The 27,732-nt window shown below is 40.3% G+C and overlaps 1 protein-coding gene across 1 annotated transcript; it reads left to right on the plus strand.

Moving 5' to 3' along the window:
* Window positions 1-21,532: 21,532 nt before the first annotated feature.
* On the plus strand, window positions 21,533-23,137 carry LOC142633762 (berberine bridge enzyme-like 17). Its single transcript, XM_075808013.1, has one exon. It carries the CDS (start codon window positions 21,533-21,535, stop codon window positions 23,135-23,137), a length of 1,605 nt encoding a protein of 534 aa, XP_075664128.1.
* The last annotated feature ends 4,595 nt before the right edge of the window (window positions 23,138-27,732 follow it).

The raw sequence follows: 27,732 nt of genomic DNA on the forward strand, positions 1-27,732 counted from the left end.
TTGTGTTATTTTTTTCAATATCATTTTTTTTTTATTTAATTTCATAAATTTTTCTTACTACTCCAACTCAAAAATAATGATTTTTTCCCCTTAAACTCATTCTTTTAGTGATTGGTATGTGTGTTGTAAGTGCACAATTGCACCTGGATCCAAAGACAACTACGGGCTCAGGCCCAATGAGCCTCAGACAATAAAATTTGTAGAGCGTGGGCTTGAAACCTAGGTTAGAAGTGCTGAGAACTTGATAACGGGTTAAGAGTCACAAACACGTGTAAATAACAAAAGGTAATTGTGAATAGGCCTCCTCGGACGTAAGCCGAGGATTACTTCTGTATTATTTCTATTTCTCACTTAAAAGTTACAATCCTTCGTTTCTTTTTTCCTTTTCTTCCCCCCCTTTTTTCTCTGGCCTTTACCCCCCTTTTATACTTCCTTTTCTGATACCTTTTGGACAGTGACTAGAAGTTTCAGCCCTACTGTTCAGGGGTCACTTCCCCATCAATGTGGCTAGGGAGGTAGGTGCAGAGCTTTTAATGCGGAGGTGGCAGCCTTTCCCCTTGATATTTTCTTTAATACTGGTGCATCTAGAAGGTTCAGGGTGTCCCCCCTTAACCATTAGTATTTCCAAAGTTGTGCCTTGACCTTCATAATGGAGTCTTGAGTTCTCTTGGATTTGTCCGAGGAGAAGCTTGCCCTCGGCTGTACCCTCGGATCCTCGGCGTGTGGGCCAATTCGTAGAGTTTAATTCTGGAACAGTTCGGCCCTCCATGCTACAGTCCAAATGCCCATATGCCCACTTGGGTCCTTTTACTCCCCACAATAGCCCCTCAAAACTCTATTTTTGATCATCCGAGGAGAAAAATAGGGTTTTGATCCAACGAACACTTTCCCTACACTTTCTGTAAATAACTATACGAGTGAAAACCGTTTCACATTCCAGAGGGTGCCACTTGGCGGTTTTATTTTCAAAAACGCGCGCATTTATTACCGTAAGTTATGACTTGTCCCCCATGTTCAACGGTGAGATTAGCATCCAACGGTCCTTGTTACTCCGTGAAAATTTGGGCGGGACAAATACAATTTCGAGGCCGCTTCCCGCACGTTGTGACGCTTCGGGAACCTGCGCCTTCATTTATTTCTCCAGAGGCTAATCCCATCAAAACATCAATGACCACCTTTTGTCTGCACAAATCCGTGGAAACTCGCACAACTTCAAGTCTGTAAGTTCCTATTCCTTTTTTCTCTTAACCCTTTCTCCTCGGACCCTGTCCTCGGCTCCCCTTATAATCATTCTCCCTCTTAGAATTCAGCATTTCGTTCCTTTCTGATGGGAAAGTTTCAATGTCTAGTTGATACCGCTGCTGGGATGAAAGGCTTTAGAGCCAAGTATCGTATTCCCAGCGACGTAGGTTTAGAATACTGTCCGGCGGAAGCCGTGGCCGGTTCTAGGAAGGCTGGAGAGGTTATCATCCTAATGGTAGCCTTTGTAGAAGGTGGGATGACCCTCCCAACGAAGCCTGTAACTAGGGAGTACCTCCACAACTACCGGTTGTGTCCCGATCAGTGCGCTCCAAACGTTTTTAGAGTTTTGGGTAGCGTCGACGCTCTAAACGAGCAAATGGGTCTGAACCTCACCTGGCATGACGTCGTCTTTATGTACGAATGCCACAAACTCACTGGAGTCGGTTATTACATCAAATCCCGCTCCAGCGTAGTTAGGTTGATCTCCTGTTTGCCCAAGTCCAACAAAGGCATGAAGGATGGCTACCTCATCGTCTTTGGCAATTGGCACGACGGCCCTCACTGCCCAGTTGAATGGGGAGTTTTAGGTGTGACACCTTAGGATTTAACTTCCCATCCCATAACTCCCTAAATCATCTAGGAATGTGTATTTGCATTTACTCGAGCGTATACCTTTACTTTATTATATGTTCTGCACCTCTGACCATGTTTGTTTATTTGGATGTTTTTCTTTGCAGATAAGCAAAATGTGCGCCCGCGCTTAAGCCACTGCAACGTTGCAGACTTGAATAGAGTGCTACGCTCCGAGGTGTTTATTAGCAGAGACCTACAACTTAGAGCGGCCCACTTGATTTTGGGGTACGATCCCGTCTCCTCGGACTTCTAGGAGATCGAGAATGCCATAACCGCGGGTGACCGTAGGCGTAGAAGAATTAACGTAGCCAGACCCCACTTTTTGGCCGACCACGACATCCCTGACGCCCCACATACAGTGTTGTACACACAGCCCATAGCGGCAGTTCCCCTCGCTGTGCACTCTCAAGCTATTGACGTCCCAGAAGAGCGAGTGTCTTCCTCGAACACATTGGACGAGGAGATAGACCAGTTTCGGCTCGAGGACTCTCCATGATCTCGCGGTAACCTATTTGTCATCCTTTTCGATAAGGAAGAAGAAGAAGCTGAGGCCTCTAAGATCGCGGGTCTAGTGATAGCGCATCCAGACGACAGTTCCATTGAAGAAGAGATGGACAAGCTAAAGGATCTTATGACCGATAGAGGCGCCCAAGTGGCAAAAAAGGGGACACGGGGGTCCCAGGTTCCCCCGGTTTTACCACTACCTCCTCCTCCTCCAGCCGACCCTAAGCCTCCAGCCGAATATCCCAAGAAGAAAAGGAAATTGAAGGCTGAGGGGGCTGGAGGTGAAAAGCAGAAGAAGATGAAACAGCCCGCGCCGGTCCAGCAGCAAAAGTTGGACAAGGGCAAAGGGCGCGCCTGTTCAGTTGAAAACGGGGAGATTAGAGATATGGCCGAGGTGCGCCGAGCACTAGCTACCTGATCTCTTGACTTGAGACTGGACGACGCGCCCACTCCCTGCCATTCCAGCATTAGGGCTATCCAGCAAGGCCACGCTCATCACTTAGCCGAGGTGCTGGAGCACCCTCTTCTGCTGCCCAAGGACATGGAAACCTTGGAGAAGATGGGCCAGCCGCAGCTGTTCCTTTTGTTAAAAAGAGGTTTAGCTCTGGTAAGTTCCACCTTGCACTCGTACCTTATATTCACTTGTAAATACTTTAGCATATTTAACCTCCCAATATTTTTACAGTCCATCCAAGAAGTTTTCGCAGGTGAGAAGTTCATGGAGAATTCTCAGAAGCGCGCTGGGATGGAGCAAGAACTAAAGCAAGAGGCAGAAAAGTCCTTAAGCCAGGCCCTAGCTGAGAATGGGAAGCTCACATCAAGGTTGGCCGATCTAAAAAGAGAGAGAGATGGTGACAAAGCCAGCCTAAAGACGATGGAGACCCAAGTGGAGGGACAGTGTAAGCTCCTTCGTCAAAAGGATGACGAGCTCGCCCAAGTCTAACAGGCACGCTCTGACTTGGAAAAGGAGCTTACGCGGGCTAAGGAGGAGGCTCGCGCCCATAAGCACGCATTGGAGGCTGCAAAGAAGGCCAGTTATCAGGAGGGGGTGACTAGAACGCAAGAAGAGCTGAAAGAGGCTTTTGCGGCCTTGTGCAGAGAGTACTGTCAGCAGGTCTGGGGAGAGGCCATGAATGCAGTAGGGGTTCTTCAAGCTTCCGAGCTGAGGAAGCCCAAGAACATCTGGCTTCCCCTAGACATTCAGGAAATTGAAGACCCTCCTGTTGCTGCCTTTCCTGCCCTTCCTCCTGTGGTGGAAGAGCTCGTTCCTGCTCCTACAGAACCTGAAGGTTCCCATAAAGAGAAGGACGAGTGCGGTGGTGCCGAGAAGGAGCAGATCCAAATCGCGGAGCCCCCCATTCCTTCAACAAACAAAGGGAAACAAGCCTTGTCCACCTTTGGGCTGGAATTGAAGAGTACTGAGGCTGACAGCAGCTCCCTTCAAGACCCCCATTCCCTAGTTTAGGGCCTAGTATAGGAACTTTCTGTACTCCCCTTCTTTGTATATAATTAATGAAGAAAATTTTTATTCAACTTTCGTTCATGTTGTCTTTGTTTTACTTTATTCTTTTGGTGCTTGCCATGAAAGTTTTCAATAACAAATAGTTAAAGGGAAAACAGAATAAATAAGTATAACTCCACCATGCAAACCACTATGACTTCAGAACAGCCACATAACTTAATTTAGACATCAAATAATGTCACAGTTAGACAACTCACATGACAGTTAAACCTTTTGTAACCTGACGTATTGCTTTCAGTAGGATGTAAGGTCCGAAGACCATTCCTTACGAAAATTTGTTTAACACTTAAAAATTAAGAACTTGAGATCCAAATTAATGAATGGTGAGATAATGATTTCCACAAAACGAGTGATAAGAATAAGAACAGTGACAAGATATTAAGAACAGTGGCAAGGTTTGTGACCCGAGGACTATACTTAACCAAGTTTCTATTTGATTCTTAGGAATAGTAACTTCAAATGTTAATTTCCCCAAAGTAGGAGGTCCGAGGACCCGACATAACTAAGGTTCGGCTTAACAAATGACAAGACATCAATTTCCACAAGGTTTGTGGTCCGAGGACTACACTTAACCAAGTTTCTGTTTGATTCTTAAGAATAGTAACTTCAAATGTTAATTTTCCCAAAGTAGGAGGTCCGAGGACCCGGCACAACTAAGGTTCTGTTTAACAAATGACAAGACATCAATTTCCACAAGGTTTGTGGTCCGAGGACTACACTTAACCAAGTTTCTGTTTGATTCTTAAGAATAGTAACTTCAAATGTTAATTTCCCCAAAGTAGGAGGTCCAAGGACCCGGCATAACTAAGGTTCTGTTTAACAAATGACAAGACATCAATTTCCACAAGGTTTGTGGTCCGAGGACTATACTTAACCAAGTTTCTGTTTGATTCCTAAGAATAGTAACTTCAAATGTTAATTTCCCCAAAGTAGGAGGTCCGAGGACCCGGCATAACTAAGGTTCTATTTAACAAATGACAAGACATCAATTTCCACAAGGTTTGTGGTCCGAGGACTACACTTAACCAAGTTTATGTTTGATTCTTAAGAATAGTAACTTCAAATGTTAATTTCCCCAAAGTAGGAGGTCCGAGGACCCGGCATAACTAAGGTTCTATTTAACAAATGACAAGACATCAATCTCCACAAGGTTTGTGGTCCGAGGACTACACTTAACCAAGTTTCTGTTTGATTCTTAAGAATAGTAACTTCAAATGTTAATTTCCCCAAAGTAGGAGGTCCGAGGACCCGGCATAACTAAGGTTCTGTTTAACAAATGACAAGACATCAATTTCCACAAGGTTTGTGGTCCGAGGACTACACTTAACCAAGTTTCTGTTTGATTCTTAAGAATAGTAACTTCAAATGTAAGAGGTACTTATAACTTTGAAATGTTAACTAACAAAAGCACATTTTATTAATAATAATACCTTCTAAGGTTATTTACATTCCATGGGCGTGGTACAATTCTTTCATCTAAGTCAGCTAGCCGATATGACCCTATGCCTGCTGCTTAAACAATGCAATAGGGGCCTTCCCAGTTGGGACCTAACTTACCCCAAGCTGGGTTCTTAGAAGTGCCCACAACTTTTCTCAATACAAGATCACCGAGTGCGAGCGGCCTTAGTTTCACGTGAGCATCATATCCCCGTTTTAGCTTCTGTTGATAATAGGCCATTTGGACCATAGCTGCCTCGCGTCGTTCCTCAAGTAAATCGAGACCTTTCTCAAGGAGTCCATTGTTATTCTCCGGGCTAAAAGAACTCGTCTTTAGGGTGGGAAAACCAGATTCCAGGGGTATAACCGCCTCGACTCCATAAGTCATAGAGAACGACGTTTCTCCCGTGGACCTGCACGGTGTGGTCCGATACGTCCACAGAACATGTGGCAGCTCTTCTACCCATCTGCCTTTCGCATCGTCCAACCTTTTCTTGAGCCTACTGACTATGACCTTGTTAACGGCCTCGGCTTGTCCATTTCCCTGAGGATAAGCTGGGGTGGAGTATCTATTTATGATGCCCATTTCACCACAATACTTCCTAAAAGCCTTACTGTCGAACTGAACGTCATTGTCTGAGATGAGTGTGTGTGGTATACCGAATCTAGTGACGATGTTTTTCAAGACAAACTTCTTGGAGTCAACGTCTCTGATATTTGCTAAGGGTTCGGCCTCAACCCATTTAGTGAAATAGTCTGTCCCCACGAGAAGCCATCTTTTGTTTCCTGCAGCTCTCGGGAATGGCCCCACTATGTCCAATCCCCATTGGGCAAAAGGCCAAGGACTGGAGAGAGGGTTAAGAACCCCTCCAGGTTGATGAATATTAGGGGCGAACCTCTGGCATTGATCACATTTTTTGGCATAGTCCTGAGCCTCTCTCTGCATATTGGGCCACCAATAACCCTGAGTCAGAGCTCTATGGGCTAAGGACCTTCCCCCAGTGTGGCTTCCACAAATCCCCTCATGCAGTTCCTTCAGTAGTGCTTCCGTTGATTCAGGGTGCACGCACAACAAGTACGGTCCTGAGAAGGATCGTTTGTACAGCTTCTGGTCCTCGGACAACCAGAAATGCGGCGCCTTTCGACGTATCTTTTCTGCCTCAGATTTGTCCTCAGGAAGGGTATCATTCTTAAGAAAAGATATAACCGGGTCGATCCAACTAGGTCCAGGCCTTATCAGATGAATGTGAACTGTGCTGACAACGGTAAGAGTTGGCTCCAACAAATCCTCCATGAGGATAACCCTAGGCAAGTCCTGAGCCGAGGATGTTGCCAACGTAGCCAAAGAATCTGCATGGGTGTTTCCACTCCTAGAAATATGAGCTAAGACGAAGGAGTCAAACTCAGCTTGCTGACGCTTGACCTGGGCCAAATATTCCTGCATTCTGGGGTCCCTAGCCTCCATGGTCCCCATGACTTGGCCGACCACTAACTGAGAGTCCGAGAACACATGGATTTCCTTTCCAACCATCCTACGTACCATCTGCATGCCCACCAAGACTGCTTCATACTCGGCCTCATTGTTAGTAGCCGAGAATGCCAATCTCAAAGATTTTTTGAAGACAATTCCCTCAGGGGACATTAGAACAAGTCCAACACCAGACCCTCTCTGATTAGCAGCCCCATCCACATACACTTTCCAAGTCGAAGGCACTGCCGTGATCACACTAACTGATTTTCCATCCATGTGTGCTTCTTTTAGAGTTTCTTCTAGCAATGGTTCAGTAAACTTTGCCACCAAGTCAGCGAGGACCTGGCCCTTCATCGAGGTGCGAGGCTTGTATTTAACGTCAAAAGCCCCTAAAATGGTTCCCCACTTTGCCACCCTACCAGAGTAATCGGCGCCGCGTAACACTGCCTTGAGAGGCAATTGGGTCAGAACCACTACGGTGTGAGACTGGAAATAATGAGGAAGCTTGCGCGTGGCATGAACTATGGCCAGAAGCGCTTTCTCCAAGAGCAGATAGCGCACCTCGGCCTCATTTAAAGACTTACTAACATAGTAGACTGGTCTTTGCACCCCGCTTTCATTCCTTATAAGGACCAGGCTGACCGAGTGGACGTCCACTGCCAGATAAGCAAACAAGACCTCGTCCGCCTCGGGGCGAGACAAGATGGGTGGCCGAGAAAGATATTGCTTAAGCTGTTGAAAAGCTAACACGCAATCCTCGGTCCATTGAAACCCTTTCCATTTATTCAATAATTGGAAGAAAGGACGGCATCGGTCAGTTGATCGAGAGATAAACCTATTCAATGCGGCAATCATTCCGGTCAATTTCTGGATCTCTTTTGGGTTCCGAGGCGGCTGCAAATCCTGAATAGCCTTGACCTGCGCTGGGTTCACCTCTATGCCTCTGTGAGTAATCATGTATCCCAAAAATTTTCCGGACCCCACGCCAAAAGAGCACTTTGAGGCGTTAAGGCGCAGCTTGTACTTTCTTAGCACCTGGAAGGTGTCGGCTAGATCTTTGACGTGTGAAGGTATTGTTTTGCTCTTCACCACCATGTCGTCTACATACACCTCAATGGTCTTCCCTAGTTGCTGTTCAAACATTCTAGTCATCATTCTCTGGTAGGTAGCCCTAGGATTCTTCAACTCGAATGGCATGACCTTATAGTGGTAGTTCCCTGTTGGAGCAATGAAAGCAGTTTTCTCCTGATCCTCCAATGCTAGTGGAATCTGATGGTAACCCTGAAAGGCGTCCAAAAAACTCATTCGAGGATGTCCGACAGTGGCATCCACCAGTTGATCAATACGCGGCATTGGGAACGAATCCTTGGGGCAGGCCTTGTTCAAATCTGTGAAGTCCACACATACTCTCCACGTTCCATTCTTCTTTTTAACCACAACCGTATGCGCCAACCATTCGGGGTAGAAAATTTCTTTAATAGCCCCAGCCCTCTTGAGTTTGAGCACCTCTTCCTTTACAGCCTCGGCATGCTCTTTGGAAGAACGTCGAGGTGGCTGCCTTTTCGGCACAATGGCAGGGTTAACATTCAGACGATGACAAATGAAGTTCGGATCTACGCCTGGAGCCTCATAAGGGTCCCATGTAAAAACATCAATATTGTCCTTCAGAAATTCCAACAACTCCATCTTCTCCTGGTGTGGCAAACGTGTGCCTACTTGGAAGAACCTCTTTGGATCATTGGCTATCAGAAACTTCTCTAACTCCTCACAATGAGCCTCCTCTTCTGTCACCATTCCAGGTGCATCAGGAGCTGTTAACTGGTATAAGTCTTTGGTGATCAGAGCCGATGACTCGGCTTCCGTCTGGTGCAGCACTACAGCCGATATGCATTGCCTGGCCACCGATTGGCTGCCAAGGACCTCTTCAACACATTCCCTCGAGGGGAACTTAACCTTAACATGCAAGGTAGAGGAGACAGCCCCAAGAGTGTGCAGCCATGGCCTGGCGAGGATGGCTGTATATGGAGAGTACGCATCAACCACAATGAAATCCACCTCAACCGTTTCTGAGCCGGATTGAACGGGCAAACGGATCTGTCCCTTCGGCACAAAGACTCTCCCTTCGAAGCTTATAAGTGGCGAGTCATAAGGAGTAAGATCTTCCAGCTTCAATCTTAACCCCTTAAATAGATCAGGGTACATGATATTTGCACCGCTGCCCTGATCTATCATCACTCTCCTCACATCATAGTTCCCTATCCTAAGCATAACTACAAGAGCATCGTCATGGGGTTGGATAGTACCTACCTTATCCTCCTCGAAAAATCCCAAGACGGGCAATTTTAGCTTCAACCTCTTCGGCCTGCAGCTCGACTCCTCGGCATGAGGATCTGAAACTGCCAACACCTTGGTGGGACCCGAGCCGGTCCTGCCAGGTGCAGCAAAAATAACATTAATTGTTCCTAACGCCGGTCGAGATGAATTATTCTTCTGATTGTTTAAGCCAGATTGACTGTCCTGCCCGCTAGGTTGGCACAAGTGCTGCTTCAGTTTTCCTTCACTGACAAGCTGCTCCAAGTGGTTCCAAAGGGTCCGACAATTCTCGGTAGTGTGGCCCACATCCTGATGGTATTGGCAGAAGAGGTTCTGATTCCTCTTTGTGGGATCTCCTGCCATCTTGCTAGGCCACCTAAAGAAGGGCTCTTTACAAACTTTCTCTAACAACTGATGTACTGGTTCTTGGAACACAGTGTTCATGGCCTGAGGTACTGCCGAGCCAGACTGCCCAACGTAATCTCTCCTCGGCTTGTTATTGTGGTACCTGTCCGACCTGAAATCCCTTCTCTCCTGCGGGATAACCTTCTCCTTACCCTTTCCTTGCTGTTGGTCTTCCTCCACCCTCTCGTACTCGCCAATACGGTCCATAAGACGACGTGTGCTGCAGACAAGCTTTTTAGTTAAAGATTTTCTCAGGTCGTGATCAGTAGGAAGACCTACCTTAAAGGTATTGAGAGCCACCTCATCAAAGTCGCCATCTTTTTCATTAAACATCTCCCAGTAACGGTCGGAGTATGCTTTCAGCGTCTCCCCTTCCCTCATGGTCATGGATAACAGCGAGTCCAATGGCCGAGGTACTCTGCTACATGTAATGAACCGCGAAGCGAACGCTCTAGTAAGCTCCCCAAACGAACCTATAGACCCCGATTTAAGGCTGTTGAACCACCTCATAGCAACAGGTCCCAAGCTAGAGGGGAAAACTTTACACATCAGGGTCTCGTTGTGAGAGTGCACCACCATCCTCTGGTTAAAATGACTCACATGCTCCACCGGATCAGTCTGGCCATTGTAGATGGTAAAGGTGGGTTGAGTAAACCTCCTAGGAAGCCTCCCCTTCTCAATCCTCCGTGAAAACGGAGATTTGGAGAGTTGGTGCAGCGCCCGACTCATAGCATCGTTCCCTAAGCCCCTAGAAGGAAGCTTCTTGCGTCTGCGAGCTGGCTGGTCGTCCTCCTCACCAGAGGACATTACACTGGGGGGTGAGCATGACCTTGAGCTGCGGCTACCTCCCCGCACCTCCTCTGAGGAAGGATCAGATGATGACGGTGAAGACCTGCGTCTGGCGCGGCGTAACTTTCTCTTCAAGCGATTAATCTCCTTCTGCATGGCTTTAGCACCATCCCCATGGGTGGTGCTACCCCCACCATGAGTATGGCTAGCCCCAGGGTATTCTGTATGGACACTTCCCTCACAATCCCTTCGACGCTCAAGACGCTCGAAAAGATCCTCCGGTAGTGACCCCTGTGACTCTGCATGGTGAGAACCCAGGCCTGCCATAGTATCCCAACTCCTTCTAGACTAGGTTTCCCACAGACGGCGCCAATTGTAAGTGCACAATTGCACCTGGACCCAAAGACAACTACGGGCTCAGGCCCAATAAGCCTCAGAAAATAAAATTTGTAGAGCGTGGGCTTGAAACCTAGGTTAGAAGTGCTGAGAACTTGATAACGGGCTAAGAGTCACAAACACGTGTAAATAACAAAAGGTAATTGTGAATAGGCCTCCTCGGATGTAAGCCGAGGATTACTTCTGTATTATTTCTATTTCTCACTTAAAAGTTACAATCCTTCGTTTCTTTTTTCCTTTTCTTCCCCCCCTTTTTTCTCTGGCCTTTACCCCCCTTTTATACTTCCTTTTCTGATACCTTTTGGACAGTGACTAGAAGTTTCAGCCCTACTGTTCAGGGGTCACTTCCCCATCAATGCGGCCAAGGAGGTAGGTGCAGAGCTTTTAATGCGGAGGTGGCAGCCTTTCCCCTTGATATTTTCTTTAATACTGGTGCATCTAGAAGGTTCAGGGTGTCCCCCCTTAACCATTAGTCTTTCCAGAGTTGTGCTTTGACCTTCATAATGGAGTCTTGAGTTCTCTTGGATTTGTCCGAGGAGAAGCTTGCCCTCGGCTGTACTCTCGGATCCTCGGCATATGGGCCAATTCGTAGAGTTTAATTCTGGAGCAGTTCGGCCTTCCATGCTACAGTCCAAAGGCCCATATGCCCACTTGGGTCCTCTTACTCCCCACATGTGTGTGTATATATATATATATATATATATATAAACACACACACACACACACTAGTGAATAACATGTACACATGAGAGATCATTTTTTTTGTTACTATTAAATTCAAGGTCTTGGAAACAAGGATGTCAATTTTATACCAACAGTCATTTCACTTTGTCCTTAAACTTTGGTCCCTTTAATAATATATAAGGTCTTTACAAACAAATAGAAAAGGTTCAAGAAAAAATTTATTCAACTAAAATTATGAATGAAATGTAACTTGCAATGTTGATAATGAGAATATCATAGAACAATTTCAAAATAAGAAAATTTGTAGAGGGAAATTGTAAGACTTTATGTATTTGTGTGTTTTTTTGTCAATATATGATTCTATTTTTATTAGATCTTGTATAATTGAAGTTTTTAAATGACCATCCCGAAACAAATTCTTGGAACTGCCACTGATTGTTATTTATACATTTACATACATAATATATGCTTATAAACACATAACCAAATAAAACATAAATACATACATAATATATATTTTTGTATGTTTGTTTATTTACATGTTTATAATTATAAAATTTAAATTTACATATTTTATAAGTCCAAATATTAGCTTAAATACAATAGCCCAATGTATGTGCTTAAATATCATTTATCTAAAATTATTTTATAATTTTTTTAATATTTTAATATTATTTTTATCATATCAGCTAAAACACTCAAAAAATCCCAGTACAAGTTAATATAGTTAAAACTTAGGTGCCTTGATTTAAGTATATATAATATTATATGCTTATATGTACATACATATAAACATATACTTAAATTGACTTGAGATTAGATTATATTATATGCTAATACGTAAATAAGACTTGTAGGTTTACTTAGCATCTGGTTTGATTTCAATTCCCGCCGAATAAGGTCATTCATGTACAAAAACTACATCTACATCATGCATTGTAGAGTGACGGCTCTTTGAGCATATGCATGGAACAAACCCATGTATTGGCCTGTACTATTATAACGAATGCACCGGTTATATACTTGCGGATGTCTCTACCCAATTCACAAATCTATATTGATAATTGACAACTAAATTATTATTTAAATTATGTTAATTGAGTTCCCTGTCAATTCTTGCAATCAAGCCTTTTTATTTTTATTTTTTATTATGTCTTTCTTTCTTAAGGGCTAATTAGATATAATGCGTTTATTTTATGATCTTAAAAAATAAAAATTAGATTCACTAACCTTTTATTGTTAAAACTTATGTGACCTGATTTAAGTATATGTAATATCATACTAGCCATTAAATTGGGATTGGTACACCTCTAAAGTGTACAAGAAAAATATTAGGCTGTGTCGACCTATACTAGAGATTTTTCAAGTGTTTGGGTTGGTACATTAAAAAAAATTGTAAAAAATGTTATTTAAAGTAATAAATTGGGTTATCATATTTAAGTTGATATTTGGGCTTTATTTAAATAATATGTTGATAAACGTGTAAATAAATAAAGCATACATACATACATACATACATAAACATACGTGTTTATAAACATATATTATTTATGTAAATATATGAATAGCGATAACTTTGAAATTGAACACCAGTATCAACTGGTACAAAACATGTGTGAAAAAACCAAAATAGAGAGACAGGGAGTCTCTTTTTAAATTTTTTTTTCCCTTTCACAGACAAAACGATGTTATTTTCTTAAATTTGTTACAAATTTAAGTTTCGAAGTCAAATGTTGGGCTTTTTGTAACAGAATCATCTCTATTTCAGATTAAGATCATCTAGAGTTCCTACTTCCTAGAGTACTCTACTAGATATATTTCTTTTAATCTTGACCTTTCATTTTAAAATACATTGTTGAGATTATACCAAGTCATAATCTGCTAACAAAAACTTTAAATTATTAATTTCCCGTCAGCTATTAAAAAAAAGAAAACTCACATGTTAGAGTTTAAATTATTTAATCTATAAATTTATAATCTATCTATAAATACTATAAAACCGAAGACGTTAGATGAGTAGTTGATTTCCTCATGTATTGCCACATAAGCTTTTGAACCTCCAAAATTTTCCACATTCCTTAGAGCATTTTGTTTTCTCTTCAAATGTCAATGCTTCCATGATTTCATCAAATAATTGGTTTCTTGACAGTGGAGCCATTGATCACCTTGTCTATTCCCTTAATTTTCTTACCACCATCACTTCTATTGCCCATGTATATGTCAAACTACCTAATGGAGATATGGTCAAAGTTACACATATAGAGACAGTTAGATTAACATCCACCTTAGTCCTTAAAAATTTTCTGTGTCCCTACTTTTTCCTTTAACCTAGTCTCCATTAGCAAATAAACCTAGTATATCAAGAGAGGACCAAATATATTGAGTTAAATAGTCATTTCATCTAAGAGAAGATTAAAATGGAGTCATCAAAACCTTTCATATCTCCACTAAGTATCAATTAGTAGATTTGCTCACTAAAGCCCTTGGCAGTCCTCAGTTCTTTAATCTTGAGGGGGAGTATTAAGATGCTTAGAGTAAGCAACATGTAGCTTGTATGTATTAGTGTATAGAACTACAAGTTGTATATATTAGGTGACAGATATCATGTTATCATTGGATAGTAGTTTGTTAGTTAGTTTTTTTGTTTCACACTTACTCTGCTCATATATAAAGCGAACCGAGATTTTGTATTCATTATGTTGAATGAGAATGAATTCAGTTTTACACATTTAGTTTTTGTAATCATTTCGTGATCATTCAGTTTTAATCTTCTCACATATGAAATGACAATCTAACTTAATAAAAAATAAAAATTAAATCAATCTTAACCAACAATTTCAACATGAAATTCGTATTATTTCCCACCTTAATCACATGAATTTTTCCAACTCCAGGGTTTATGCCTTATGCTGTAAAAAAATTAAAATTAGATTCACCAACTTTGTATTATTAAAACTTACATGTCTCGATTTAAGTATATATAATATTATATGCTTATATTTACATACGTATAAATATATACTTCTATAGACTTGTGATCTTTTTCTTAGAAGAATATAGACTTGAGTTTAGATGTGTAAGTGTGTGAATAAGTTTGTAAAGAGAATTTTTTAGGAGATAGGTAGTACTATTTTAATTTTTTCCACATTCTATGGTAAATTGATATCGTTATTTTATATTTAATTGCAAATTTTAGTTTAGAAGGAAAATGTTGAGGTATTCATAACAAAATCCTCTCTATTTTAAATCAAGATCATTTACAGTTCCTAAATTACTCTATCAGATTGATTTTTTTTAATCTTACTATTTCATTTTAAAATAGATTATTCCATCAATAAAAACCTTAAATTAATGATGCCGTGTTAGCTATTAAAGAAAAGAAAATTGAAATGTCATATTCTAAATTGTTTAAGTCATTTTAACTTTCAAAGAAAATCATATCTGAACTCTCCTCCTCTGTCTGGCTAGGGAGCACAAGAGAGGATGTGATGATCAAAGCTTAGTATGTTAAAACCATTGCATGCCTTTATGATACATCTAGAACTTGATCTTGGCCGTTCAATTTAGAATAGACCATTTCTTATGTGTCGTACAATATATTTATTTATCATTATTTTTAATCCCTAAAACCCAAACTATCTTGTAAGGTTGAATTTATTCAACCATGTGTTGGCTTTATTCCGTACCAAATTTTCTGGTAATTCAGCAATTATAAACCTTGTATTTACGTGGGAATCATGTAAGGGTTGTGTGTGAGAGAGTGTGAAGAATTCAAGTGTGTATGTAATCAAGAGCATTCTTGCGATTGGACCTCGCGAGTGACTCGCGACTAATGACACACCAGACGTGCCATACATGTGAAGCATGCAGGAAATTGAAGGGTCACGATAGCTGGAGCACTACAGGGCAAAAGGTACAGTCTGGTCAGTTAGTTATTTGGTGACTAGAACTCACGACTTGTCCCAGTCGCAAGTGAGTCGCCAAAGCCCCTCGTTTTGCAGAAAAATTAATGACTTTTCACATTCCCTCACATGCCCTACTATAAATACCCTTATACCCATGAAATGTAGAGAGTTTCTAGATAGAATTTTGAGAGATAAACCCTAGAGAACAACAAGATTGATTCATTCATAATCCTATACCTTTGATTTTCAAATTCCTCTACTCTGACCCTCTCCATTGACATACCTTTGAGAGGATCTTTAGCCAAATCCTTATCCCACCATACCCATATCAGTGAAAATGTTATTTGGTGCTTGGGAAGTTGTTCATACAGAATCAATTCATTTGGTTGATGCAATGGGCTTATTGCGGGATCCGAAAAGCTAAAGGAGACACGGTTAGGCTTAACTTTGTTCGAGCAATAAGCTTGGAGGGTTTAGGTGCATCGAGTATATTAGGCTTAGAGGGTTTGTTGCTATTCATGTATCCCAAATGAATTTCTAGTGGATCATTTTACTGTTTGGAGGGCGGTGGAGAGGTTTTTCTCTGAGTTCTTTAGTTTCCTTCACAATAACACGTGCCGGTGTTATTTTTGTGTTCGCTTCTCTCTTCCCTACTCTATTCCTTTTAATTGCTGCTGTGTTTGTGATTAATTATGGCTTAGAGTGTTTTGCCAATTTGGGTATTGCTTATATTTATCATTTCGCACATTAATTGTTTGAATATAAGTTTGCTTTGGATATTTTGGATTTGGGGGTCTAAACATTCACAAGTGTTTTACACACCAAGTGAACTTTCATATCTCTCTTCTGTGTGTGTAATAAATTTTGGCAGATCTCGTGTTCATTACCAAGTTTTATTTTAGCCAACAACCAAAAAGGGTTTTAAAATAATGAAGTGAAGCTCTGGTATCTGTTAGGTTTCTGAGATGTGAATTTTCCCTGAGACATCTTTGTTGCAATTATAATTACAAGCACGTACCTGTTGGCGAAGTAGTTTCTATGGTTTCTATGCTGGACATAGAAGTATTAAAAGTAGCAGAGAAAGTGGGTCCATTTCTCTTGGACCTTTGGTTTGGATCCTCCTTAGACAAATGCAACACTGCACTATTTTCGGCTCTAGAATCAAAGTGTAATAATATAGACACTAACTAAGAGGGGTCAAAACGTTGATTTTTAAATTTGATCATCCAATCGAGGTAAATTTTTAACCATCTTAACAATCATGAAATTCCCTTCAAAATAACTGTTTACCAACCAAAATCGGAGTTAAAATGGATTAAATATCAAGAAATTGCCAATACGATGAAAAATAATACGTATTATTGTTCAAGTTGAGGGCAATTTTCAAGGCGTTTTTGCACAATTGGTGCAAACTGCCTAAATCAAATTGAAGCATGACAAGTTAGCTACTTTCCATAAAAATAGCCAATGATATCTTCTCCATAAATTTTCTGCACAATGCCACCCCCTTTCCAGACAGGAAGGAATGAATTTTTCAAAAATAGTGCTATTAAATTTTCTGCACAATGTCACCCCCCTTCTAGACACGATATCTTGACCGTAACTCAAAATCATATGAGGACAGAGCCTATGAAAACTAGATATCCAGAACTTTCTAGGGACACCAAGTTTCAAGAAATCCAAGCTATCAGAGACCTTCAAACAGTAGCCCAAAAACAAGGTCAAAAAGAGGAAAAAGTTGAAAATTGAAAATGGGAAGGATAATGGATAAGATCGGGCGACGTGATGGTACCACACCACACCATCCACCCATTGAGAGTAGCAGCTAAGGGGAGTATTGGTTTCTTAATTAATATATTCGAGAGCAAATTGTAAGTAGGTTCAACTAAAGTAGACAAATAAAAAACAGGTGAACAAGTTTACAATATTATTTTTATTTAGGTAAGATAATTTATTTTGGATCTATGAATAAGTAGAACATTATCTGATACATAATTTGATTATTATTTTCACAACAAAAATTAGTGGTATAGTTGATTTATTCATGATTATTGAAATAATTTTCTTTATTAAATATTCTATTTTAAATTAAATTGTTGAAATTTTCTATAAGACTGTAATGTGTTGAATTTTGGTATTATTCTCCAAAACATTATATGGCTAATGTTTCCATATTTTTATTGCTAAATTTTAAAATATAAACTTATTACACTTTGCGGATTTTTTATAACCTACTTTTCTTAAAAGATGTTGAATTATAACTGTCTGTATACTCACTGTATTGTACATGTATCGTATATTACTATCTGCCTCAACTAAAATCTTATCAATGTTATTTTCTTTAAATGATATGATAAATAGTTTTACTTTTACATACATACACATGGATAATAAATGTCTCATTAATAACATTGGGGTCTTGGGCTTTGGTCGAGAGCGTGGGGCTTTGGCCAAGATTGTGAGTAGTTCGAGTCCGAGGAGGAATATCTCCTTGGATAAGCTAAACCCAGATCGGGTATAGATCTTAATGATCAAAGTGACATTCTAGGAAGTTCTAATGATAGGAACGAGCATCATGAACATACGAAAGGGATAAGGACTCAAAAATATCTAAGGGAAAGCTGCTACACTGCATTGAATGCCCTGCAGCTAACTTTTTGACTGCATTTATGTGGAAAAGACCCCTGAAAAGGTGCCACCTCGGCAACCACAACTCACAGAAGGCCAGAAAGGGTGTCTGGTGGGACAAGTACTCAAGTGGTGGCTCAAAAGATCAATAAGTGTAGGATTAAGATCATCCAAAAGGAACTATATAATGGAAGAGGCCCTTCATGAAAAGGGGAAGGAAAAAGGGGAAGAGAAAGCACCGTAGCAATCTCAAACAATTTCTGTAACCATTGTCATCTAATATATACTAGAACAGAGTTTCTCGGACTGTGCCGAGGACAAACTTTCTCGCAAAAACCAAGTTCAATTCTTGTTGGCTCATCATTCAAAACCATATTAACTGTTATCCATGCACTAAAACCTAGCTCTTTGATTCACTCTCTACAAATTTATTGTACTGGGTTCACTAGGTCAAGATTCCTTACATTTTGGGCTTGGTCTGAAAATCGTATCCCTACAATTTGTGCCGTTTGTGGGAAGAGCTTTTGTGATAGTGAATTCAACGGTTAAATATGGTAGGATTAGGCCCCCATCAGCAAAGAGTCCCTGAGGAAAGCCATTATGGCGGCCAGTTTACTATGTGAGCAAGTCACTACATAAGGCACGCACAGTTGTTGTCCTAACTTAGCTTCTGCTCTGGTCTATACTATGAAATGCAGATTATACGGGGAGGAGTGCTGAATGGGGCACAGTTCTAGGGGCTTCTAACATCAAGTACATCCTCGTACCTCTGTCAAGGGCTGGGTCCTCGCGAATCTAATGGCCGAGTTTGCTGAACCTCCATTAGAGGAAGTGGCAGCAACACATGAGCAATTCAAAGGGGCTTTGTGGCGAGTCTAGTTCTTAAAGGTATATATTGACATCTTCTAATCTATTGAAGTGGTTAAACAGAACCTTAGCTATGTCGGGTCCTCAAACCTCCTACTTTGGGGAAATTAACACACACTGGTAGGTTAAACAGAACCTTAGCTATGTCGGGTCCTTAGACCTCCTACTTTGGAGAAATTAACACACACTAGCATCTATTGAAGTGGTTAAACAGAACCTTAACTATGCCGGGTCCCCAGATCTCCTGTTTTGGGGAAATTAACACACACTGACATCTTTGAAAGTGGTTAAACCGAACCTTAACTATGCCGGGTCCTCAGACCTCCTGCTTTGGGGAAATTAACACACATTAGCATCTATTAAAGTGGTTAAATAGAACCCTAGCTATGTCGGGTTCTCAAATCTCCTGCTTTGGGGAAATTAACACACACTGACATCTTTGGAAGTGATTAAACAGAACCTTAGCTATGCCGGGTCCTCAAACCTCCTGTTTTGGGGAAATTAACACACACTGACATCTATTGAAGTGGTTAAACAGAATCTTAGCTATGCTGGGTCCTCAGACTTCCTGCTTTGGGAAAATTAACACACACTGACATATATTGAAGTGGTTAAACAGAACTTTAGCTATGTCGGGTTCTCAGACCTCCTGCTTTGGGGATATTAACACACAATGACATCTTTGGAAGTGGTTTAACAGAACCTTAGCTATGCCGGGTCCTCAAACCTCCTGCTTTGAGAAAATTAACACACATTGGCGTCTTTGGAAATGGTTAAATAGAATCTTAACTATGCCGGGTCCTCACACCTCCTACTTTGGGGAACTTAACACACTGGCAACTTTGGAAGTGTTTAAACTATAACTCGATCATGCCTCGGTTCTTGGACCAGATGATGTGGGAAAGTTAACACTCCATAACAACTCTTAAAGTGTTTAAACTATAACTCAATCATGTCTCGGTCCTCAGACTAGATGATATGGGAAAGTTAACACTCCATGACATCTCTCTTTAAGTGTTTGAACTATAACTCGATCATAACTCGGTTCTTGGACCAAATGATATGGAAAAGTTAACACTTCATGACATCTCTCTTCAAGTGTTTAAACTATAACTCAATCATGCCTCGGTTCTCAGATCAGATGATGTGGGAAAGTTAACACTCCATAACAACTCTCAAAGTGTTTAAACTATAACTCAATCATGCCTTGGCCCTCGGACCACATGATATGGGAAAGTTAACACTCTATGACATCTCTCTTCAAGTGTTTAAACTATAACTCGATCATGCCTCAGTCCTCGGACCAGATAATGTGGGAAAGTTGACACTCCATGACAACTTTCAAAGTGTTCAAATGGAACCTTAGTTATGCATAGTTTCTCGGACCACATACTTTGGGGAATTAACATTCCATGATATCTATTTTTTTCTCACTAAGTGTCAAGACAGGCCCAAGATTATACCCAAATCCTTAGATTGGTAGCTCTGAAAGGAGCAATTTATAGTACAAATATGGGGCACGTGAAATGACACTCCCCCGGGTATAAATCAAAGGATCAGAGCAATTAACTCTTAAGAATTCAAAACCCAACTTTTTTCCTCGGATGAGAGGAAAAACTCAGAGTTTTGAGGGGCTATTGTGGGGTTTTGGGCTTCGGCCGAAAGCGTGGGGTTTTGGGCTTCGGCCGAAAGCGTGGGGCTTTGGCCGAGATCGTGAGTAGTTCGAGTCTGAGGAGGAATATCTCCTCGAATAAGCTAAACGCAGATCGGGTATAAATCCTAATGATCAAAGTGACTTTCCAGGAAGTTCTAATGATAGGGACGAGCATCATGAACATACAAGAGGGATAAGGACTCAAAAATATCTACGGGAAAGCTGCTACACTGCATTGAATACCCTGCAGCTAACTTTCTGACTGCATTTATGTGGAAAAGACCCCTGAAAAGGTGTCACCACAACTCACAGAAGGCCAGAAAGGGTGTCTGGTGGGACAAGAACTCAAGTGTTGGCTAAAAAGATCAACAAGTGTAGGATTAAGAACATCCAAAAGGAACTATATAATGGAAGAGGTCCTTCATGAAAAGGGGAAGAGAAAGCACTGTAGCAATCTCAAACAACTCCTGTAACCATTGTCATCCAATATATACTAGAACATAGTTTCTCGGATTGTGCCGAGGACAAACTTTCTTGCACAAACCGGGTTCAATTCTTGTTGACTCATCATCCAAAACCATATTAACTGTTATCCATGCACTAAAACCTAGCTCTTTGACCCACTCTCTACAAATTTATTGTACCGGGTTCACTGGGTCAAGATTCCTTACATTTTGGGCTTGGTCTGAAAATCGTGTCCTTACAATAATCATAATTATATAAAAAGTGCAATATAGGTTTAAAAAGAAATTCCACCTGAAAAAAAAAAAAAAGATTAAAAAGAAATTTCTGTATAAGATAAAATCTTAATAAATCCCTATTAATTTTTTTAATAAGTTCACAAATACCTATTTGTAACTATCATAATTATATATTTAATAGTTCCATACAAAAATACAATCATAGATACCTATGAATAAGCAACGTAATTATTCTTAAAAAAAATGGTAATTATTAATTTCATATTTAATATTTTTTACGGTGTATAACCAAAAATTAATTTTACAGTGCTTGATTTCCCTATAAATTAACTGAAGCATTTACAAGTGAGCAATCAAGATAAGAAAAAGAGTCCTCAAAAGATGAAGCTTTCAAGCTCTACACTACTCTTAATTTTCTCTGCCCTTATGCTTTTAGTTACATGTGCAACCTCAAGTCCACGTAATGTTGACGATTTCATCCAGTGTCTTTCAAACTATTCGCAGCCTTCCTACCCAATCTTTGACGCCATTTACACTCCCGAAAATTCCTCTTTTCAATCTGTTTTGCTGTCATATATAAGAAACAAAAGATTTATCACGCAATTTACCCCAAAACCTTTGGCAATTGTAACAGCCTTGCATGAATCCCATGTCCAAGGAACTGTTCTATGTGCAAAGAATCATGGGTTGGAGATTACAATACGAAGTGGTGGCCATGACTATGAGGGCCTTTCATACACCTCATATCTGTTATTTGTTATTCTTGACCTGTTCAATCTAAGGTCCATCAATATAAATTTGGCAGATGAGACCGACTGGGTTCAGGCTGGTGCAACTGTTGGCGAACTTTATTACAGAATCGCTGAGAAAAGCAAGGAACATGGATTCTCTGCTGTGGCATGTCCTAGCGTCGGCACAGGTGGGCACTTTTCCGGAGGTGGGTATGGAAACATGATGAGAAAATATGGTCTTACAGTGGATAATATCATTGATGCACAAATTGTCAATGTCGATGGTACAATCCTTGATAGAATGTCTATTGGTGAAGATCTGTTTTGGGCCATTAGAGGGGGTGGCGGAGCAAGCTTTGGGGTTATTCTTTCATGGAAGATCAAGTTGCTTCGTGTTCCGCCTATTGTGACAGTGTTCCATGCTAATAGGACCCTGGAACAAGGTGCAAAGGATATTGCTTATCAGTGGCAACATGTTGGTCACAAACTACCTGAAGACTTATTCATAAGAGCCCAAGTGTTCAATGCACGCCAAGACTGCCAAGAGGGCAAGAAGACAGTAGTAATTGCATTTATTGGCCTCTTCCTAGGGCAAACACAGGGACTACTTTCGTTGTTGAATGAGAGCTTTCCACAACTAAGCCTACCACAAATTGAGTGCAATGAGATAAGTTGGGTTGAATCTACAGTATTCTGGGCTGACTATCCTATTGGAACATCCATAAATGTTTTACTAGAAAGGCCAAAGCAGCCTGTGGTATATTACAAGGGTAGGTCTGACTATGTAAAAGAAGTCATTCCAAAGGAAGTGTTGGAATCCATATGGAAGCTAATGATCAAAGTTGGGCTTGGATGGATGCAATGGAATCCTTATGGGGGAAGAATGCAAGAGATTTCTGAATCAGAGACTCCATTCCCACATCGAGCTGGAAATTTATTTTTGATTCAGTACGGTTTCCTCTGGACGGAGGACGGAGTTAACATCACCGAACACAATATAGAGTTATCACAAGCCTTATATGATGCGATGACTCCATATGTCTCCAAGTCTCCAAGAGAAGCATTCTTCTGCTATAGGGGCCTTGACATTGGTGCCGCCACAGATAATTTTACAGCCTTTCAGAAAGCTCAAGAATATGGACCTAGGTATTTTAGGGGTAATTTTGAGAGATTGATTCGTGTGAAAACCACGGTAGACCCAAATAATTTCTTCAGAAATGAACAAAGTATTCCAACTCTTCCGAAATACATGTAGAAAAAGAAGGGATCAAAACTTACAATGCCCCCACCACTTGTTGGTGATTATTGTTAGCTGGCCAAAACAATACAAATATAACAATAACAAAATCCTAGTCCCAAAAATTTGAGGTCAGTTATAAATTTTCAATAAATTAGTTAAGGTCAACTATATGGAAAATTTTCCTTCATTCTATTCTATCTTAGATAATATTCTCTATTGCTTACTAAATTGATTTTTTGAAAACAATATCAATTAAAAATATTCTCTTGACTAAACAATCATGGATTCTAAATCGAACACATTTCGTACCTTTTTATCAACCCAAAAGCATGTTCCCTTCCAAGTTATTCATCTCTCTCTCTCTCTCTCTCTCTCTCTCTCTCTCTCATTCATTCAGAATAGACTTCCTACCCTTCTAGTCTAATAAAGCCAATTTGGAGTCTTCCTATCCCTAAAGACTTGGAATAATTTTCTGCTAGCTCCTAGAAACAAAACTCGCTGATAACCATGGTTTTTTGCTCTAATCCCAACATCTACCACAACATCCAACATTGCTCTACAAGTTGTCCTAGCTGCACTACTAGTTACGCCATAGAAAATGCTATCTCCCTACATGTTAATAGCTTCATAGGCAGAAGACTATCTCTTGGACTTCCTACTTCTAGCTCCTGCTATTTTAGCAATCAGCTGCCACTGTCCTGAAGGTGGATATTGGTCTGAGTTAGTCCTTCTTGGCTGACTAGTGTGTCTTGGTTGTTCAAAGAAAGCTTCCTTGTACTTGCAAGACATAGATTGAGATGTTAAGATTACACTCATAGGATTAGGAGTTAATCCTTCATATATAACCCTGTTTCTATGAGTCCAAATATTACACAGGGTTGTGAAAATGGCTTGTGATTAAGCCATTGATGTTAGGTCTCTGGTTTTGAACTTGATGAGTAGGGAAGTTAGCCATTACTGGACACTTGAACTGCTATAATCAGGGAGTGGATAGCCAGAGTTGATCCATGCCAGCAAGCTCTAGAGAATGGACAGAGCAGGAAGAGGTGAGTTGAGGATTCTTCCTCAGAGTTGCATAGGGGGCACGTATTCTGATTTGTTGTACCTCTGTTACTCAGATTAAGAAGGGTAGGAAGTTTGTTCTGACTGAGCTTCCAAATGAATGTGTAAATTTTCAATGGACCTTCAACTCCCAAAATCAGATTCCACACTCCTTCCAAAAGATGAGCAGTCCAAGGAGGAGATGAGTCTTGTGCTAGCATCTCATAAGTTTTTTTTAACTTTGTAATTACCATCACCCGAAAACTTCTGTAGGAGTTTGTCCTGAATAGCGCCTATTTTGGATAAGGGAATCTGTAAAATTTCTTTGCTCAAGGGAAAAGGCCAGAGTGCTCAAACCAAATCAGCTCTCCATGATGTGCAATTCTAGTCAATCAGATCTCCCACTGTGCCTGTGGGTAGTCTAGGGTGATCCAGATTTTAAGTGGAAGCTTGGGAACTAGTTTTGATGGTTAAGAGGAACATTAAACCCATTACCAATTCTCCATTTTCCTTCTCTTAAATTAGTGTTATCCTGTTTAATGACATTCTTCCAAAACCAAGAATGATGAGGTTTTCGAGTATGCTCTTGTAAAGCACAATTAGGAAAATACTTAGCCTTATAGGTTCTTGCTAGTAGAGAATTAGGATTTTGGCTAATCTTCCAATATTGCTTAGCAAGCATGGCTTGGTTCATGAGGCTAAATTTCTTGAGACCAAGACCTCCCTTTCTCTTGGGTTGAAAAATTCTCTCCTAGTTAATCAGATAAGGCTTTTTCTTTCCTTGCCCATGTCCCCACCAAAAAGCTCTAACAATGGCATCCATCTTGTTGCATACCTGCTTAGGAACTTTAAAACATGAGAAAGTATATAGGGGTAAGGATTGAAAGACAGAAGAAATAAGAGTTGTTCTTCCTGCTTGTGACAGTAACCTTGCCTTCCATCCTTGTAATTTGGATTGAATTTTTTTAATAAAAAATTGAAAATTAGCTACTTTGTTGCCTCTCGACTTGAAATTGAGTCCAAGGTACTTGCTAGGAGTTTGCACCAAATTAACTTTTAAATCTCTAGCTAGAGCTTTCTAATCTTCCAAAGGCATATTTGGGGAGCAAAATAAATCAGATTTGGACAAGTTGATGCATTGCCCTGATACTTTACGATACCATTCCAAAATCTTCTTTAAGGTCTCTAAGGAGTGACTATCTTTCTTGAAAAACAAAAGGGAATCATTTGCAAACAAGAGGTGTGTAAAGGAAATGCCACTTCTTCCAACCTTAACTCCTTTCAAATTGTTAGAAACCTCAGCTTGTGTTAAAGAGATGGAGAGGATATTTGCACATAAAAGAAACAAATATAGGGATAGAAGGTCCCCTTGTCTCAAACCTTGAGCTAGGGTGAAGGACTTGGTTAAGTTCCCATTTACTAACAAGGTGTACTACACTGAGGTGTGTGAAGGAAATTCCATCTGAATTTATCATAAGCTTTGCTCATATCTTTTTTCAAAGCCCTAAAGCTATATTTCTTCCATCTTTTTTTCCTACGGACATCAAGGATTTCATGAGCTAGGAGTATATTGTCAGAAATGTTTCTTCCCCGTATGAAAGCATTTTGATAAGGTGTTATGAGAGTGTCCATAAGAGGTTTTAGTCTATTAACAAGAATTTTAGAAATAACCTTATAAATGACTTTCCATAGACTAATTGGCCTAAAGTGGTTGACCTTCTTAGGATATGTAACCTTAAGGATAAGAGTGATGAAGGTGTGGTTAAAAAGTTTGAAGAGTGATCCTGAGTGGAACAATGCTTGAACAATGCTTATAACATCTATCTTGATAATGGGCCAGAATTCATGAAAGAAGAAGGCCGGAATACTATTGGGGCCAGGAGCTTTGTGTGGCCCTTATTGAAACACTGTATCTTCAACCTCCATACTTGAGATTGGTCTATTGAGAAAATTGCAATCTTGAGCAGATAAGGTAGGAATAGGTAGGTCTTGAAGCTCCTTAACTAAATTCTCAACACTGATATTGTTTCTGTTCACATAGTTTTCCATAAAGTGGCAACTAAGAATGGTCTCAATCTCATTACGCTTGTCAGTGAAAGTGCCCTGAGCATTCTTGATATGGAGGATTATACTTCTAGCTCTTCTTTGTTTAACCACAGTTTGAAAAAATTTAGTGTTCCTATCCCCCTAAAGAAACCACTTTGTCCTTGCCTTTTGAGCCTACATCAATTCCTCTCTATCCAATAAATCCTCAATCTCCATCTTAAGTGATTTTTCATTTTTTTGCATCCTCAATAGAATTGATGGAATTTTGGAGTATCTGCAATTGAGCTAGTTTCCTTTTTATTTCATTTTCCACTCTACCAAATACCACCCTATACCACTCCAAAGCTTTCTTTCTCACATTTGATAATTTGTTTCTCAATTGGGCAACTCTAAACCCCTGAGATTGAAAATCCCATGACCGCTGAATCATATCATGGCAAGTAGGATGAGTGGTCCACATGTGTTCAAACCTAAAGGGTCTTTTCCTAAAGGGACCTTGGACCTCCAGATCCAAAACAATTGGTCCATGGTCAAAATGGATGATAGGCATATTTCTATGAGAATATAAGGGGTACATATTAAATTGTGGCAAAGGTCCTATCCAATCTTTCCATCATAAGATCATCCTCTTCTCTATTATTCATCCACGTGAATCTTTGACTAGTGGCTGCTAGATCACATAGTTGGAGATCATTATCACTTGTTGGAGCAAATCAGCACCAACAATGTTCCCTTGATTAGAAGACAATTTGTCATGATTGCTCAGAACTTGGTTAAAGTCCCCAATACAAAGCCAATTTGGTTGAGATTGACCTTAGGGTTTTAAGTTGTTGCCATACAAGGTCTCTCTTGGCATGTTTAGGATGGCCATACACAAAAGTGATTGAAAGATAACTCCCTTTATTTTCTAGTAAATCAATATAGATAAGATGTTCTGTGAAAAACACTACTTTAAGACTTTGTCTAGGCATCCATGCTAGTAACAGACTAAGAAATCTGAAACTTAACAAATTGCTGTTACTTAACTAAAACCGATCCAAAAATAATTAAAAAAATAAATAAGACATAATTTAACTTGGACTAACTAAGAAATGTCCCAAGAGCTCTCCTTCCTCTAAAACATCCTAAATTAATACTTTAGCACTAGAACTAGCCTTCCCTCTCCTCTCTTATAAGTCTTCAAACTGGGCTATCTACGGGTTATAGGACTTCCAAGTACTAGTACCTTATATTCCTTGGGAAGATCTTAGTATAAACTTTGTACAAGGACTTCCAAGTACTTTTGGGGGTCACTATATATATGATGGTCGGTAGATTTTCATCAATATCTAATTTTTATTCCATGCAGCCTTTTAATTTTCTTTTATGCACATTACACATCTCACTAGTTGTTTTAATCCAATGGATTACAATCTTAGCTAAAACTTGAAGTCAGCACACATTTTAGCACGCGTTAACCATGTTCTCCATGGGGCTCAATAAGAAATTTAAGTACATGAAGTCAGACCTTGGGAGACTGGTTG

This window comes from Castanea sativa, chromosome 5, assembly GCF_040712315.1.
Source record: "Castanea sativa cultivar Marrone di Chiusa Pesio chromosome 5, ASM4071231v1".
NCBI classification, from domain to species: domain Eukaryota; kingdom Viridiplantae; phylum Streptophyta; class Magnoliopsida; order Fagales; family Fagaceae; genus Castanea; species Castanea sativa.